Source organism: Lepidochelys olivacea, assembly GCF_965140295.1.
Source record: "Lepidochelys olivacea isolate rLepOli2 genome assembly, chromosome: 1".
Lineage (NCBI taxonomy): Eukaryota > Metazoa > Chordata > Testudines > Cheloniidae > Lepidochelys > Lepidochelys olivacea.
The window spans coordinates 13,718,102-13,733,759 of NC_140411.1; the positions used below are offsets into that span (position 1 = coordinate 13,718,102).

The following is a 15,658-nucleotide window of genomic DNA, read 5'->3' on the forward strand; positions in this document are numbered from 1 at the left end:
GGAAAGGTCGTTGCTTTAATTGGGCTTTTAAATGATTACGCATTTAGCAATATCACTTTAAAGCTTTTTTCAATCTCACTTCCCCAGTTTTAGTTTAGTTCCCATTGCTAGGCTAAGTTTTAGTTTAGTTCCCATTGCTAGGCTAACCATGACCTGGCAGCATTTGGTAGGTCAATGTCTGTGATCCTTAATTGTGATGCTAGATGCAGAACTAAAACATTAGCTACATGGAAAGTGGCCCACTTTATTGTAAAAGCCAGCACTGCTGGCTCTTGGCACTTTTAAGCTGGAGGGCATTTGCTATGGAAACACAGGAAGTTCTTCCTTTAGGCTGTTAGATTGCCTGTGTGAAATGAATGGGTTGTTTCAGTCCACTTCCTAGAGGGTAAGTGACACCCCACAATTTGTATAATATTAGCAGTGTTGTAGCCATGTTGGTCCCAGGATATTAGAGAGACTTGGTGGGTGAGGTTATATCTTTTATTGGAGAGCTTCTGTTGATGAGAGAGACAAGCTTTCTAGCTTACACAGAGTTCTTCTTCAGGTCTGGGAAACTTACTCAGGGCATGTCTACTCTTAAAATGCTGCATCCGCACCACTGCGCTGCTGTAGCTCTTTAATGAAGATGCTCTACACCGATGGGAGAGAGCTGTCCTCTCAGCATAGTTAATCCACCTCCATAAGATGCAGCAGCTGTGTGGAGGGGAGAAGCTCGCCCATCAGCGTAGAGCTGTCTACACTGGGGATTAGGTCGGTACAACTAACGTCACTCAGGGATGTGGATTTTTCACACAGGAGCGCAGAGGTGACGCGTGGGGGGGAGACATGGGGTCATGTGCATCCCCAGATTTCTGCGAGTGCTGAGCTGTTCTCCTCCCGCTGCGCCTCCCGCCCGACATGTTTCTGGCTTGCTCGGCCCCTCTCCCTGGCAGCCAGGCCCGGGACAGAGCCACTTCTCATACTGGGTGAGGGTGGCCTAAGGCGGCCACGTGCCCGTTCTTGACTGGAAATATCCTGGCAATATCCGGTCAGATCTACTGAGTGGACACCCAAAGTACGGTTACTGCAGGGAGGCAGGGAGCCGCTGGGTCATCACCTATTCAGACGGGGCTGCCTCCTGCCTGGCAGGCAGGCTGCAGCTCCCAGCCTTGACTCTGCAGGCGAATCCCTCCTGACCTGGGCAGGAGGGGTGTGAGGGGAAAAACAGTGAGCGACAGTGGGGAGGTGGGAAGAGGAGTGGACAGGGGCAGGCCCTCGGGGGAGAGGCGGGGCAGTGGAGGTTCCGGCACTCCTGCCTGAGTGCCCGTTTTTTAAATATCAAGTTGACAACCCTAGGGTGGCCGCTTTGGGTTGCTGCCTCTGTGCAGTGCAGCAGCTGCCTGAGAGACAGCCTGGCTGAGGAGGCGGCGGTGGCCCACCCCCTCCGCTCCCAACCTGGGCCTGGCTGCCAGGAAGTGGGACCAAGCGAGCCAGAAACGTGGCGGTGGGGAGGAGTTCTGGCTTACTCCGCCCCTGTCCTCCACAGTTGAGCCTGGGTGGGGAGTGGAGGGGGCGGGCCACCGCCACCTCCCCCAGCCAGGCTCTCGCAGGCACAGAGGCAGTGACCCTGAGTGGCCATTCTCAGCTAGTGTGAGAAGAGGGTCCATCCTGCCCACTCCGCTCCCTGCCCAAGCCCATCTGCCAGGGACAGAGGCGGAAAAAGCCAAAAACGTGCCAGAGGGGGAGGTGCAGCAGGAGAAGGACAGAGCCCTCTGCCCGCAGGTAACTCTGTCGGGGAGAGTGCGGCAGCCCCAGGCCAGGCGCAGGATGTGGGGGTCGCTGGAGGGGGTGCCAGGAGCAAGTTCCCTGGCCTCTGCTCAGCCTGAGTTCGGGGCATTACCCATGTCCTTCCCCCTGCTGAGGTGTCCGTGAGGGTATGGGATCTCTGGGGAGACATTGTGGTGCTGAGAGTCCCCTGGGGCCAGGCCCAGCCCAGAAGCATGAGCTCCCCACTTCTGTGGCCTCAGCCCCCCAGGAGCCTGCAGGATTGGCTGCCCTGGCCCAGGGAGGTGGGGCAGACCTGTGCCCCCTCTTTACCTTGTGTCGTTTCTCCCCACCCCACCCCACCCCCTCGTATCAGCAGGCATGAGTTGTCTCTGGCTGAGCAATGTAGTTATACTGGTGCAGGTCTGTAGTGTAGACCTGACCTCAGAGTGTCACAATTAGCACCTTTAATGGTCGTGTCAGCAAAGACTGAGGCCTGGCTACGCTCTCAGCGCTGCAGTGGCGATACTTCACCGCTGTAGCACTTAGTGAAGATGCTGCCTGCACTGACAAGAGAGCTTCTCCTGTTGGCCAAGGCACTCCACCTCCTTGAGAGGAGGTAGCTGTGTCAACAAGGGAAATTCTCCCATTCCCATAGCACTCTCTCCATGGGGGTTTAGATCAGTATAACTGCGTCACTCAGGGGTTGATTATACAGACGTAAGTTTGTAGTGTAGACCAGGGCTGAGAATTGAATGGGCCCTGATGACTGAGGGCTGGTCTACACTGAAAAGTTACATCGGCATGGCTACTTCTCTCCAGACCCTTGGGAGACTGAGTTAAACCGACCTAACACCCAGTGTAGATGGTGTCAGGTCAATGGAAGAATTCTTCCGTCTTTCTAGGCCTGGTCTACATTTAGGTTGACCCAGTGTGTGAAAAATCCACACCCCTGAATAGTGTTGTTAAGCCAACCTAACCCCTGGTGTGGACAACACTAGGCCAATGGAAGAATCCTTAATTCGACCCACCGCCTCTTGGGGAAGTGGATTAACTTGATTAACCCCCAACAAGAGGGTTCTTCCAACAAGAGGGTTCTTCCATCGGCATAGGTAGTATCTACATGGAAGGGATGCAGCTATGCCACTGTAGCATTTCAACTGTAGACAAGCCCCTAGCTACCGCCTCTTGGGAGGTGGATTAACTATGCTGTTAGGAGAACCCCTCGCAACACTGTAGTATGCATCTACACTGAAATGCTCCATTGGCACAGCTGTAGCGCTGCAGGTGTACTACTGTAGCATTTTAAGTGCAAGCATAGCTTGAAACTCCCCCTTCATCCCTAGCAATGGTCCCTCCAAGCCAGAGCTATGGCACATTACCAGAGAAAGAACAGATGAGGATTACTCTGTCATTTACAAATCATACCTGTGTATTCCCTTTCCATGCTTCCATCTTAGCTTTAAGAAGTTTTTACTCCCACATACACACATTACTGTAGGTCAGAGAAAAGGTAGGTTATGGATATTCTGCCATTTATTAACATGTTTGTTCCAAACTGCAGGAATCAGAAAGCATTTAGAGGCTGTTTGCTAGTCCCATCCAGTGTGCTATTATCTACAAGCTGTTTTAGGCTTGTGAGGATAAGATGGAATATTAAAGGCATTGAAATCTTGTCCTTCATTAATTGCTGTCCTGAACATTGGCAGATTAAATTTTCATTGTGTCAGAATTTTTTGATGTGTAATCACTTTTTAAGAGGCTCCACTTTTCCACTGTTTTGAAACTGTGCTGTAGCTCATCAGTCTTCTGGGTTAGATTATCTGGTTTTGATGTTGCGCCGGCTTCATAAATATGATTTCTAACGTTCACAAAAATGAGAGGCAGTCCAGTGAGAGGCTGTCCCTGGGGCTGTCTTTTCACATACACCTCAGTCCTCATTTGCAGTACCTTCTTGTTCATCTGATTTTCCAATTCCCCTGCACAGTTCTGTTTACCATTCTGACCTGCAAGCACTCCTCTTTATTCTAGTCCTTAGCTACACCTCAGCATAGACTAAATGTAATGCAGACCTTTGTGGTGGTTTTGTGAGATGAACACATTTCCATGGATGATATTAATACTCTCCAACTCAATTTGTGACCTAAGTCGAGTTTGTACTGAGGCGAAAGGCTAGAGCGCATAGAGACATATTAGTCTGCCTTAAAAAGAACTTAAAGCACAGCTGTAAGGTTTTCTAGCATTCCCCCACTAATTTACCATTAAGTACAAATGATTCAGTCAAAACTTCATACACATGACCTTCATTGTAAGTGTCCGTGTAACCCTTTAACTTGAAAGAGAGAAAATCAACATAGAATTCAGGTACCCTTACATCCTTTTTTTACAGGAATCCAATAATTTCCTCTGTCCTGGCTATTTTCAGTAGTTCTTTATATATCTCAGAACTTTGTTTACTTTTTTTTTTTTTTTTAACATTACTGTTCTACACTGTAAGGCAAAGGGCATTTTTACACAAGAATTGGCATGGCAAGTGAGAGGGGTGGGCAGGATCTTGTGCTCAGCATGGAGGCCAGCTCAGCTGGGGCACACTGCTATCAAAGTGAAGTTTGAGAAGAGGTGGGGGTAGAGGATCCACTGCTATATGTATCCGAGTCTAGCCTTTCAACTGAAATGACTGAGATCTCAGCATACTCCTTCGAAGAGAGAAAATCAGTCTTTGGAATCCATGTGCTGGTTGAGAATGTTTTTGTTAGGCAAGTGTCATCTCTTGCCATATGACAAATTTCCAGACTTCAGTATGGCCAACTTCGAACATTCAAAAATGCGAGTCGGGGCCTCCAAAACCAGGTGATTTTTAAAAGAATGGGTGGGACATTTTTATTTCCCTTCTGGTATCTGAGCCTTTAAGTTTCAGAGGGGTAGCCGTGTTAGTCTGTATCAACAAAAACAACAAAGAGTCTTTGTGGCACCTTAGAGACTAACAAATTTATTTGGGCATAAGCTTTCATGGGCTAGAATCTACTTCATCAGATGCATGGAGTGGAAAATACAGGAGCAGGTATAAATACATGAAGAGATGGGAGTTGCCTTACCAAGTGGGAGGTCAGTGCTAATGAGCCAATTCAATTAACAGTAGGATACCAAGGGAGGAAAAATAACTTTTGTAGTGGTAATGATAATGGCCCATTTCAAACAGTTGACAAGAAGGTTTGAGTAACAGTAGGGGGAAATTAGTATGGGGGAAATTAGGTTTAGGTTTTGTAATGACCCAACCACTCCCAGTCTTTCAGGCCTAATGTGGTGGTGGTCAGTTTGCAAATTAATTCCAGGTCTGCAGTTTCACATTGGAGTCTGTTTTTGAATTTTTTTTTTTTGTTAAAGAATTGCCACTTTTAGGTCTGTTATTGAGTGACCAGGGAAATTGAAGTGTTCTTCTACTGGTTTTTGTATGTTATAATTCCTGATGTCAGATTTGTGTCCATTTATTCTTTTGCATAGAGACGGTCCGGTTTGGCCAATGTACATGGCAGAGGGGTGTTGCTGGCATATGATGGTATATATCACATTGGTAAATGTGCAGGTGAATGAGTCCCTGATGGCGTGGCTGATGCGGTTAGGTCCTATGATGGATTTTCCTCCTATATTTTCCACTCCATGCATCTGATGAAGTGGGTTCTAGCCCATGAAAGCTTATGCTCAAATAAATTTGTTAGTCTCTAAGGTGCCATAAGGACTCCTCGTTGTTTGAGCCTTTAAGGTTCACGTTTGCCAGCTTTTCTCTGCAACCACAAGGGATGGAAACTGACTCTTTTTAAAAAGGAAAGCTGAGATTGTCATGTGATCCCAGGAGCGAGGCATTTGAGGAAAAATTGCCAAGTCTCTTGAGACTAGTTGGCAATGCTGAGTCCTCCTGTAGTCTAAGGTCAATAATTCATATATGGTGTGCAGTAGCAGAATTTAGAAAAGTCAGTCTGCCTGCCATTGTTGATAGTATCCAGGTGGAAACTCGGCTGATACAGTCATGCTTTCTTCCCCTCTCCCAGGAAAGTGTAAATGTTTCTTCCGCATATTTGTCTAAAAAAACTGTTGCTTCTTTGAAAAGTTTCTTTAGTTCATTACCCATCAGCCCAACAACTTTTTAACTCTGGAACACATGTGAATGGCTCATAGGACAAAGGATTGGCATTTATTATAAATAGTAAATTAACCATGTGTTCCTTGTGTTGAAATGTAATGTGGCACCGCTTTCAGTCAAGTGTATTTCTGAACCGCCAAGGTTGCAGCTAATTATCCTTGTTAAGAGCAGAATTTGACAAAGCCGGAGTGTCTCTGCTTTTTTTTAAATGGACAGGAGATTAAAATTATTTATCGTGTCACTGATCTAAAATTAGTGGATCGTATGCTGAATTGATAAGCGGTGCACTTTCTACAAAGGGATATTTCCCAGTGAGGCAATGGAGAAATCCACCCTTGATCACCCAGACTTTACCCTCCAAAAGCTGGGTTCTTCGTAGCTTCTCAGAAGCTTTGAGGGCTGCACTGAAGTTTCATAAAGCACAAGAGGCTGCAACTGCTATAGTCATGTCAGGTGCATCCCTTTGAGGCTTAAATGGTGGCGCATTGCATGCTGGGACGAGTAGTCTTTGTGAGCCACACCTCTGTCTGAAATATGCAGGTAACCACAAGACACACTGTTGAACTCAGTTAAACACAGCATGGCAGACACATATGAGCCACTTCTGTCCTAGAACACAGATATGGGCCCCATTTTTCCTGCTTTATGTCATGCTGGTGGGACAAAGCAGGTAGAAAGCTGACTTACCTGGCTGGTTGGGGAATCCCCAGAGGGTGTAAAAACCGCTTGAGGAGAGGAGGGGAGATACAGAGTAGGTGCTGTTCTCCTGGGGTTCTAGTAAAACTGGGCCCAACCCTGTTATCATCTGTCCATGACAGAGGGGCTTCTTTCTGAAGGAGGGCAGAACCTATAAACCTCCCTGTGGAGATTTTACTCTGATTTTCCTAACAGCTCCACTGGATCCAGTGTTTGTCTGCACATAAAAGAATTGATGCTTCTTTTAAGAAGTGTCTTTCATCCTTCAGTGATTGCAGCACTACTGGAGAAATGTTTTGTTCCTTGCCCTCCCTCTCTCTGAAGGGTCCTGCCGGCTGTGGGACCAATGCAGTTCAGCGTCAGGGGACAGGATTGCAGCACCCCATATGGGGGAGTCTACACACCATGTGCCCAGGTGGAACCTAGCTCCATGTGGGCTCACTGTTCCCCGGGGGTGTGGGGAGTGCTCGGTCAGAGCATGCACAGCTATTCAGATCAGTTAGCCATCGGCACCTGGTAGAATGATGGGCAACAGTGTTAAATTGCCATTGCAGCCCTGAGGATGCCGTCCTGTTTGTGGAGTGGGTCCAAAACCACTCTGCTGCATGAGGAGAGACGTTTCCATCCCATGCTTTCTCAAGACAGCCCTGTGCCAAGCCTCGTTATTCTGGTTTGATGCATAAAATAGGATTTGCCTCTGTAAGAGGAGGGGTAAGGTTCCCTTTTCTAGACTCCAGCCGCACACAAGGAGCAAGTGGCTGTGTTTCTTAATAGCAACAGAGCTGGCTCACTGCCTTTGTCAATAATGCAAATGGACGGCAGGGAGCAGGGCTGGTACAAAAGGTATTTGAGAAACACCCTATGAAATAAGGTGACCTTTGTAGATACACTACCCGTTTAGTCACCATAAACAAGCCCAAAAATCCCCTATTACGATCTGTCATATATGGGGGAATCAGCAACTTCAGCTTAGCTGGAAGTCAGCACTTTTCCATATTTGTCAGGAGCAGCTGCTTACATTTCAGGTCTTTGTTTAAAATGGGCTTCTGTTAATTGCAGACTTAAAGGGGAGAATAAGGCAATTGTGACACTGATGGGATTCAACAGTGCTTCAGTTGCAAGATAAGGAAAACAAATTATTTAGTGTACAGTCTTGTCCTGCCAAATCTGTGCAGCTAGAAACATAAAAATAAGTTATGCCATGGATAGATGCTAATTATAACGGTGCGTCAGCTGCATAGAGCAGACAGAGCTGCATACAGACTCGTCAGCAAGCCAGTTGTCATTGAGAGCTTGCTCCTCCTGCCATTGAAGTCAGTAAGAGCTTTGACTTCAGTGGGTATGTCTACTCTGATTACAAACCCACAGCTGGTCCATGCCTGCTGACTCAGGCTTGCAGCGCTGTTTCATTGCAGCGTAGAGGTCTGGGCTTGGGTGAGGTGTGAGGGTCCCAGATCTCAGGCTGCAGCCCAAGCCCAGAAGTCTACACTGCAATGAAAGAGACCCGCAAGCCAGAGTCAGCTGGCACAGGCCAGCTGCGGGTTTGTAATCACAGTGTAGATATAGACCAGTGTAAGCAGCATTGGGCCCTTCTTACTTATTGTTGCACACTTCACATGCTGTGTTGATAGGTGACAATAGTTGTGGCCTCCAATTTGCATTGGATTCCTAAGTGTTTTATTCCTACATTTGAATTATGAAATCACCAGCACCTACTACTGCAGGTGATTTTATTATATTATAAAATGCCTTTTAAAAAAAAACCCACACAGCTCGATCCATGAAGTTAAATCAGCACACTATTCATGTGGACATTGTGCATATTTCTGGCATCGGGGCTCATCAGGAAGAGCAGTCATACTCTTGCACTTCTGTAGCATCCTTCATGCCAAGCTCTCCCAAGTGCTTTGCAAACATAAGGCCTGATCTTGAATCAGTGGGAGCTGAGGGTTCGGCATCTCTTAGATGTTCAGGACCTTAGTCGATTGGGCGCATTGTTCAATTGCCCTGTGAGGCGTGGAGCACTGTGACCACTTGACAGATCGGGAAACCATCCATGGAAACTTCTGGCCCAGTCTGTTGATTTTAGGTGCTAAAAGGCTCCTCGTCACTCTAATGTCTAAGCAGTTATTTGGGTTCATATAGTATCATCCACAGAAGACCTTGTGCTGCACCCTGCTGTTTGCCTTCCCCTGCTTCTACAAAGCTTTGCTTGCTATTTTTGTTATGATGTATGAGTATTAGTAGTCAGGTTACAGCTGGAAGTGTGCGAACCCACTTCCGTTTGCACAGTCTAGCTCTAACATCTAATGTTGAACAGGATATTTTTCTCTGAGTAACATGTTATGAATCTAGATTAGAGTATGTTACCTAATGGGAACAGTCTGTAGCATAGTTTGATTAGCACACTTGTCAGAATAAGATCCCTGTCAGTACTGCTAGGTTTAAACACTGCTATGTAGTCACAGCCTGGGTTCACCTTGAGCTTCTAAATCTTAATGAAGATGAATGGTTAGAGCAGTGGGTTCATAACAGCTTTCAGACATCTTAATTGTTCACATTGAAAGGTTCAGCGCTAGGGAAGGACAAGAGAGATTCAGCCCTTCCTCTCCAGCAGAGTTATCACAAGCTTTCCAGACACTCGTAGGTGGCATAAACACTTAAAAATAGACTCGTGCAATCTAGAATCCCCAACAATTATATTACTGATGTAACCATCCAGCAGACAATGAGAGAGGACAAAAGCTCCCAGATTGGGGAGAAAATTACTTGAAATATACATATTGTCTTGAAGGACATTTTGAGTTCTGACGCAATCCCTCAAGTCATGCCGGGTTTTTTTAACCCTGTGAGTAGTGGTATTTCCCAGGGTGACACCACATAAGTTTTTGTGTCTTCATAAGCATTCAACTGTTTGGACAGTTGTGGATATGTTACAGACACATTTTTCAGACACTAATCTGCATCCCCTCCCCCAGCCAAGGAAAGAAAAATCCCACAAGGACTTAAGCTGCCATACAGAGAGGTGAACCCATACAGTGAGGTATACTGTACATCTTCAGGCCCCAGATTTGGTGATCTGACCCCGTGTTCTGAAATGTATTGTTCTAAGGACCCATAATGGGTTCACGTTTGAGAACTGTTCTGAAATCCTTATATGGCATCATATCCAGACTCAAACAAGTTAATAAAAATGACATGGTGGTTAAAAAAATCAAAGTCTGACCCTAGCCATGTCTCCCCTAATGGGACAGCAGTGTATAGTCAACAGTGTAACATCTCCTTTAGACTTGTACACCCTTTGGGCCAGCGCTGTCATTTATTGTGTTTCTGCCAGGCACAATGGTGACCCTGACTGGGCTGAAGTTTCTGGATCAGAAACATTTAATAATAACAGGGAGACATGCCTTTAATATGTAGCTCATGTACCTTCCTCCACCATGGTCCCAGAAACAGGGTATTGTTCCCCGCAGTCTGCGGGAAGAGGCGGACCTCCAGCTGACATTTTGATGATGTGATCCCAAAGCAGTGGCTGGGCAGTCAGTAGATCGGTCAGTCTCCAGCCAGGAACCAGCATTGCTATGTTGCTTCCCAAACTGACTCAGAGTGAGTAGTTTTACCTCAGCTGTCCTGACCATTGGTGCAGTCTTTCCATGCCAAGTGCCCCCAAAGAAATGGCATTGAGAGATGGAACCTATTGTAATTATTTAGTAACTGTATCACAGTAACACCCTGAAGCTCCAATCAGAATCAGGACCCCATTGTGCTGGATGTTAGACAGGATCCCTACCCAAAGAGCATTTAGGTTTATTGTGGCCTCATATAGCTCAAACAGCTGCAGATCACACTGTGTTCCATCACTCAGAGGCCCCCCCGCCCCCAATTCTTTGTTGATATGGAAATTGTCCTTCATGCTGAGCCAATGATTTGCTCTAGACTCCTAATGAGTGGCTTCTGCATCCATAGGACCACTGGTGGCTGTGTATCTTTTATGGCACGCTAAACGTGGAGTGAAAATGGTGTTCTCAGCATGGTTTAAATTGCTAATGCGCTATGTCAGCCTGCTCAGCTGTTGTCTCCCATAAGCTTAAATCATGGCACTAATGCAGGCTGTTTTTGTTTTTAACAGGGTACACCGCTGGGACTCCATACAAGGTCCCACCTACCCAGAGTAACAGTGCACCACCTCCCTATTCTCCATCTCCAAATCCGTACCAAACTGCTATGTACCCCATCAGAAGTGCCTATCCACAGCAGAATCTGTATGCCCAGGTACGTGTCTAGCAAATTACTGAAAAAAACAGCAGTAAAAGCTTGTGTATCATCCAAATAGCTGAGAACATATTACTGGTGTAAGATACTATGTTTCAGACTACGTTAATTCACCTATTTCTATCTCGTATCTACACCATCTGTGCAAACTTCAAATCACATCCTATAAGCTTGGACCTGGTCAGTATGTGGATGGGAGACCTCCACGAAAAGTCTTCTGTAGGTGTTGGAGGAAGTGATGCTGGTCGTGCTGCCTATCAGAGTGGACCTACCTCTGAATGATAGCTGATGGTGTTGTCTTTTACACTTGTGTAGCTTGTCATGTCAGTGAATTGGATTGAACTACTCTGTGGTACTCTCTGCTCTGGATCAGTACTAAACCAAGCCGCTCTGATGCAAAGAAGCATTAAGCTGCTGGAGGATGCTGTCTTTTGGATGAGATCTTTACCACTTGTGCTCATTGACCCTGTGGGGCTTTTAGTTAGCGTTAAAGGTGTTCACTAATGCTGCATGCATCTTGCAGGCTTTGGTTTGAATGGTCCCTAAGAACCAAACCCAACATGCTGCTGCACAAGGAGCAGCAACAAATCAACTCTTGACAATTCACTTTCAAGGAGTCTCCCCCCTTTTCCCCAGAAACCTTTGTCTCTTGTTCAGTCACCGGCCTTTCTCGGCAGTCCCTGGCACACCCTGCTTCAGTGTTAGATGTGCTCCAGGGAGCTGTGGCTTTACTCCTCTTTTTTCCTTGGGCTGTGTATTTCCTCTGTGGCTCTCCGCAATTGTCAGAGCATGGCAGCTTCCTCAGTCCCTGTGCGGATTCTTCTGGGGGTGCCAGACAACACTGCTGCCTCTGTGCTCCTACAAGGGACTTCAGGGAGCGAAGATGTGGCATGGCCTCCTCTCAACAGACCAGTGTAGACTGTAAAATGTTCTAACTCCTGCTGCCATCTGCTGTGTTACTGACACGCCATAACCCTGGTTGTGCCCCATAATGAAGCATATGGTGCATCCCTTAACTCTTTGTGTAAGATTGCTGAGGTCCAACAACTGTAGACTAGGGATGGGTGTTTCTGGGCGGCTCCAGTTAAAGGTCTATCTGTCTATCAAAGGGTTTTCTTCACTGCCTTATTATTGCTGTAGTTTTTGAGCACGGTTGAGCAACATTTGACCCTACTCAGAATCACAGCAGCTGGCAGCAGGACAGGGGCTGTTGGTTCTTGGTGGGCTCAAAGCTGGGCAAAGGAAAGTATTCTGTTCTGTGGAGGATTTCACTTTGTCAAAATTTGAGTTTGTTCCAATTCACAACGAAAATCCTAAATTTTGAATTTTTCCATGAAGTGACCTGGGGACCCTGGAAGCCCTCTGGTCTCTAACTCAGAGGCAGTTCACCAGGTGTGCATCCAAGGAGCCAGGAGGACCAACTGTCAAGAAACCAGGCAGATTTTGAAAACTGTCCTGCTTGCTTCCTGGGGCAGCTTTGTCGAAATCGTACGATCTCCTCAGAACATTTCCATTTCAACCAACTGGCTAATTCCAACAAAAAAAAAGTGTTGGAATTTTCTGACCAGCTGTCATGAGACTCCTCTCTGTCAAAGGTGCTTGTCACCATTGTGTCTAAGCTCCTCTCCTCAAATTGCTTTCTGGCCTTTAAGTACAGAGGGCTGGAGAATGATGGCCTCTCTGAATGCAGTGAAGCCCTGACCACCCCACTCTGCCCCCAGAAAAGATGTAATAGTAAGTAGGGGGCAGGACCTCAGGGACAGCTAGATGCTGTGCATACCTCATCAGCACACATGTGCTAAACTTCTTTTCAGTATGTTAGACCAAGGCTGCTCATCTGTTTGCCGAGCTGTAGAGTGCTCCAGATTTTCTCCCATCACCAAATACCAACACGTATTACAGTAGAAATGGGGTCTTTATTACTCTGCCCTATAAAGGAGCTGGGGCCATTTGCTGGTTTCTAAAACGCTGTAACTGCAATAGAGCAGCTGGCTAGGATGGAGGAAGAATTTGTGCAGGGTGAAGATGAAAAATGGGGGAAAGTCGTATGTCTCAGTATTTGTAGTATAAGACATACAGGACTTGATCAAATGCCAAGTCAATGGTTACACTCCCATCAGGCTGTACGTCCAGAACATGTCTGACTTCCAGGTTCTCCAGTTCCAAGGCTGTGTGTGCTAGCCTTTTGTTTCTGATCTTCCCCACCATTGCTAGCTCCAGGTCAGTTCCAAGAGGGGTGGTAATGGTGGGAGCATCAGTGTATATGGGGCCAGGCTGAGGCTACCCAACCCAGAAGCACACACACTGGTGACCTTTGGACCTTGTCTACCCTAGTGCCTCCACCCTCGCTATCTCCCGGAGAGCTGCCTTGGGGGCACATTTTTCAGAACAAAGCCTGTGTAGACAAGACACAAACACTCCCCCCGCCCCCCTCCCCGTCTTTTTTATGGAACTCAAATAAACTTCTCCATGTTCATTCAGTACTACTGCATCCACATATGCATCCAGACTGGGATTTTCCAACGTGACTAGTGATTTTATGGGCCTGACTTCAGACACCTTAAAGGGGCCTGATAGAAAGTGCTTATCACCCACCCTCGGAAAATCAAGTTGGGCACCCAAAGTTACTAGCCACTTTGGGAAATCTGGTGCTTGACAACCTCCCATAGTGTTTGTATGTCACTTAGTGAAACTGGGGCATCTTCTCTTCTCATTTTTTACATCCTAACATTTCATTTCTTCATGCTGACTTTTACATAAGCCATTTTAGACATATCTCCCTGTCCCCCTGTCATTCTCCTTGGCCTTGTGACCCCCTGCTCCCAACTGTGTATCATCCTCACATGAATGCCACTATCCTACATCCACTCTTCCTGCTTACTGATATGCAAAGAACAACATTTCTCCCAACACTCAGCCTGTAGCACGACACCAATGACATCCCTATCTGCCAAATTGCTTCTGTACGCAGACTTACCCTCTGTAAGCTGTATTCAATCCAGTGGCTCAGTACTAACGTACTGACCTTAAAGTGTAATCATCTCTGTATGGCATGCATTAAATCCATGGATTGTACTCAGTCCCTTTTACAGTGAAGAAGGATGTTTTTGTTAAGGTGTTCTGCAAGGGGAGTGGGGAAATGGGAGCGTGTCTCCTCTTTTGTGTTTTTGATATATGAAGCTCACCTCAAAGGTTGCGGGATTTTTTGTGTTGTTTTTTTTAAATCTACTTGATTTTTTGCATTAGAAACTTAGATCTTACCTACCCTGGAAGGCTGTACGGAGATGGGCAAACTAGTGGGATTATGATATCATACAAGGCTGAAAGTCAAACAGTTGAGAAAGGAAAGGATTTTTTAGCCAGACTTTTTTAAACTTTGTTTTTTAATACCAGTTTAAAACTCCAATGCAAATAAGGCCTTTGGAATGGAAGAAAGAATGGTCTTTAAGGATTCAACATCCCACCCCTTCTGGGGAACTCACAACCCATATGGAGATCTCCAACAAGTCTCCAAGCAAAACGAGCAAACACCAGACTTGATGGTCTCAATTTTTCCTATGACCTAAAAAATGATGAAACTTTCATCCCTTCTTATATCATAAAGAAGGGGGAGAAAAGGTACTAAACGTTTTTTTTCCCCTGAGCAGATCTATGAAAATTCCAAATCCCTCTCCCTCTGCTGATGCCAGGCGGACTCTACACAGAGTTAGAATGTGAGATCTGATTAAATTACAAGTTTCTCATTCCCAGCGGCGCTGGTGGTGAAGCCACTAATGGAGTCTTCACTGATTGATTGAGTTTTACCACAGACTGAAGATCCCCTGTGGGTTTGGTGCATGTAGCTCGACCGTTGATAATGATATAGGTCCTGGCAGGTAACTCCATGGACTTTCTTTGTGGTGCCACTTGTGTATTTTGGAGGCCAGTTGTGGCTTTGGGGCACATAACTGCCCTGCACTAAGGGTAGAAAAGGATCCAGATTGTGACTTGGAGAGTTATAATCTGCTTCTCAGTTTCCTGCCTGCTCCAAGTACCGGGGAAAGTAATGTATCCCAGCACTGTTCCTGCCACCCCTTATTCCTTGGGGTGTTGATGCAGCTGTGCTGGCTGGTGCCTTGGGAGATGGCACCAAGGCTCATTCCATTCCCTGCTTCTTCTCCCACCTTCATGGGAGGGGACATAGCTCCCCTGCTATGCTGCTATCAGCAGTATAGAATGGCTGGCACAAGGGAGCAAGAGGGAAGTGCCTTATATGCCTCAGGATGACCAGAAACTGGGTCATTGGGTACTCTGTGTGTATGTGTGTTTTGAACTGTGTTCACTTTATGGACGATTAATTAATTTCTTTTAAAGATCTTTGCTGGAGACCAGGTAAATTACGCCCACTGCCCCCAATCTTCCATTCCACCCCCATCAACTCTTCACTTCCTCCCACCTTTCCCAACTCCGGTATCATAGTGATGTGGGGGGGCAGGGGGGTAAGAACCTAGATACAGCTGAACACAATTCTGCCGTGTTTCTTAGGAAATACTTTATTTCTCTGAGCATTTACAGGCTATTCTTAGCTTCCAAGAGTGGCTGGGCTCTGTCCCTTGCTATGACAAAATTCTGCCATTGGGCAGTGAGGTGTTCATTTTGAGGGAATACATGGGCCTTGGGGGTCTCTGCGACCCAGTCACTGTACACCACTGAATAGTTAAACATGGTTCAAGGTTTTGAGAACCAAGACCTGGGCCTGCGTAGCCCCATGGCAACAACCACCTTTCAAAGTCTGTTCAACTTTTTATTAAAGATACAGACAGAGGGAAA

General features: G+C 46.4%; 1 protein-coding gene across 3 annotated transcripts in view; it reads left to right on the forward strand.

Annotated features, from left to right (window-relative positions):
- FAM168A (family with sequence similarity 168 member A) overlaps window positions 1-15,658 on the forward strand; it is a 356,943-nt gene that overhangs the window by 322,105 nt on the left and 19,180 nt on the right. For all 3 annotated transcript variants that reach the window (XM_084647889.1, XM_084647890.1, XM_084647891.1), the window contains one exon: window positions 10,707-10,849. In XM_084647889.1, coding sequence (XP_084504015.1) covers window positions 10,707-10,849 — 143 coding nt within the window. The remainder of the gene's footprint in view (window positions 1-10,706; window positions 10,850-15,658) is intronic.